General features: G+C 46.0%; 1 protein-coding gene across 4 annotated transcripts in view; it reads left to right on the top strand.

Moving 5' to 3' along the window:
• Positions 1–1,155, top strand: part of PITPNC1 (phosphatidylinositol transfer protein, cytoplasmic 1) — a 79,083-nt gene continuing 77,928 nt past the window's right edge. For all 4 annotated transcript variants that reach the window (XM_017740756.1, XM_017740754.1, XM_008638658.2 and 1 more), the window contains exon 1: positions 1–309. In XM_017740756.1, coding sequence (XP_017596245.1) covers positions 262–309 — 48 coding nt within the window. In that variant the 5' untranslated portion in view covers positions 1–261. The remainder of the gene's footprint in view (positions 310–1,155) is intronic.

Here is a 1,155-nt window from a genome sequence, read left to right as displayed (position 1 = left end):
CTCGGTGCGAGCGTCTGTGAGACTCCCATGATCGCAGTGTGAAGGAGGAAGAACTGGGAGAAAGAAGCGGTTGTGGTGGTTTCTCTTCTTGCAGGGTCAGCCTTCCTGGATGGTTGCATTACTGTCTTGTGGACACATTGTCAAGCGCGCACAGAGAAAGAGGCTTGATTATTTTCGCCTGTGTTTGGTTTCCGTCGTGATCTCTGCGTAGAAATCACCACTTTTCTCCCAGTTCGCCGGTCCGCACTGAGCCGCAGGAATATGCTCATGAAGGAGTACCGGATCTGTATGCCTCTGACAGTTGAAGAGGTAAGATCCGCGCTCGTACCGGAGAGGCTGTTCATTACCGAGGCTTTTCTCTTGCAAGGCGAATTGAGGTTATATTTATTTTGGTGAATATTTTTTCTTCGTGTAAGGAACTTAGTCGGAGATGATTGGTTAGAGAGGAATGTTTTTATTGGGAAAATATAAGAATCCTGAAGGAATGAAGGTAACTTAAGTGTATCAAAAGCATTGTGTCGTCAAAATATTGATTATAAAGATTTTTCCAACCAAACTTTCAGAGGAATTTCATGCATGTTTGCAAGGGAATGCTTTGTGCTGGAATTTCTGTCTGATAAGGCGTTTGTCCAAAACCCAGATTCTAAATATATTTCACCTTTGCCTAAAATAACCTCGCAGATGAACGTGGCCTGAAACTCCAACACAGGTAGGTAAGAGAGGTGATCATTTATTAGTAAAACTTTGTTGTCATTTAAAGAAGTGATTGAAAGTCAAACAGCTCTTTGTCGGTGTTCTGAACTCTGTGTTAGGAACATTATGTTTTTATTTATCTGCAACATCCCACCTGCTCACTGTTTTAATTAAGACAGTAATACCTGCATGGAGTACACGTGCTCTGGAGTTATTGGTGCTCATGAAGTGTTTGTGGGTGCAATTAGGTGGCCAAAGGCCTGATGGCATTTGGAAAGGAGATGGTGCTTTATGGTTTAGTGTCCGGCAAGTACAGAAAAGCTCGGTGTTTTCTTATTTGGCCATTTCTGCTGCGGATTTGGCGTCGCGGAGGGAACGAGCCGACTCAGCGCGCGTTTTGCGCCGAGCTGCGCGCAAAGTTCCGCTGGTCCCGCGAGCGGCGGGGGGGCGGGCCGCGGGGGC

The sequence above is a fragment of the Corvus brachyrhynchos genome, unplaced genomic scaffold (genome assembly GCF_000691975.1).
Source record: "Corvus brachyrhynchos isolate BGI_N302 unplaced genomic scaffold, ASM69197v1 scaffold218, whole genome shotgun sequence".
NCBI classification, from domain to species: Eukaryota; Metazoa; Chordata; class Aves; order Passeriformes; family Corvidae; genus Corvus; species Corvus brachyrhynchos.
The sequence above is the reverse complement of the archived record's forward strand: the minus strand, read 5'-3'. Positions and strand labels throughout refer to the sequence as shown.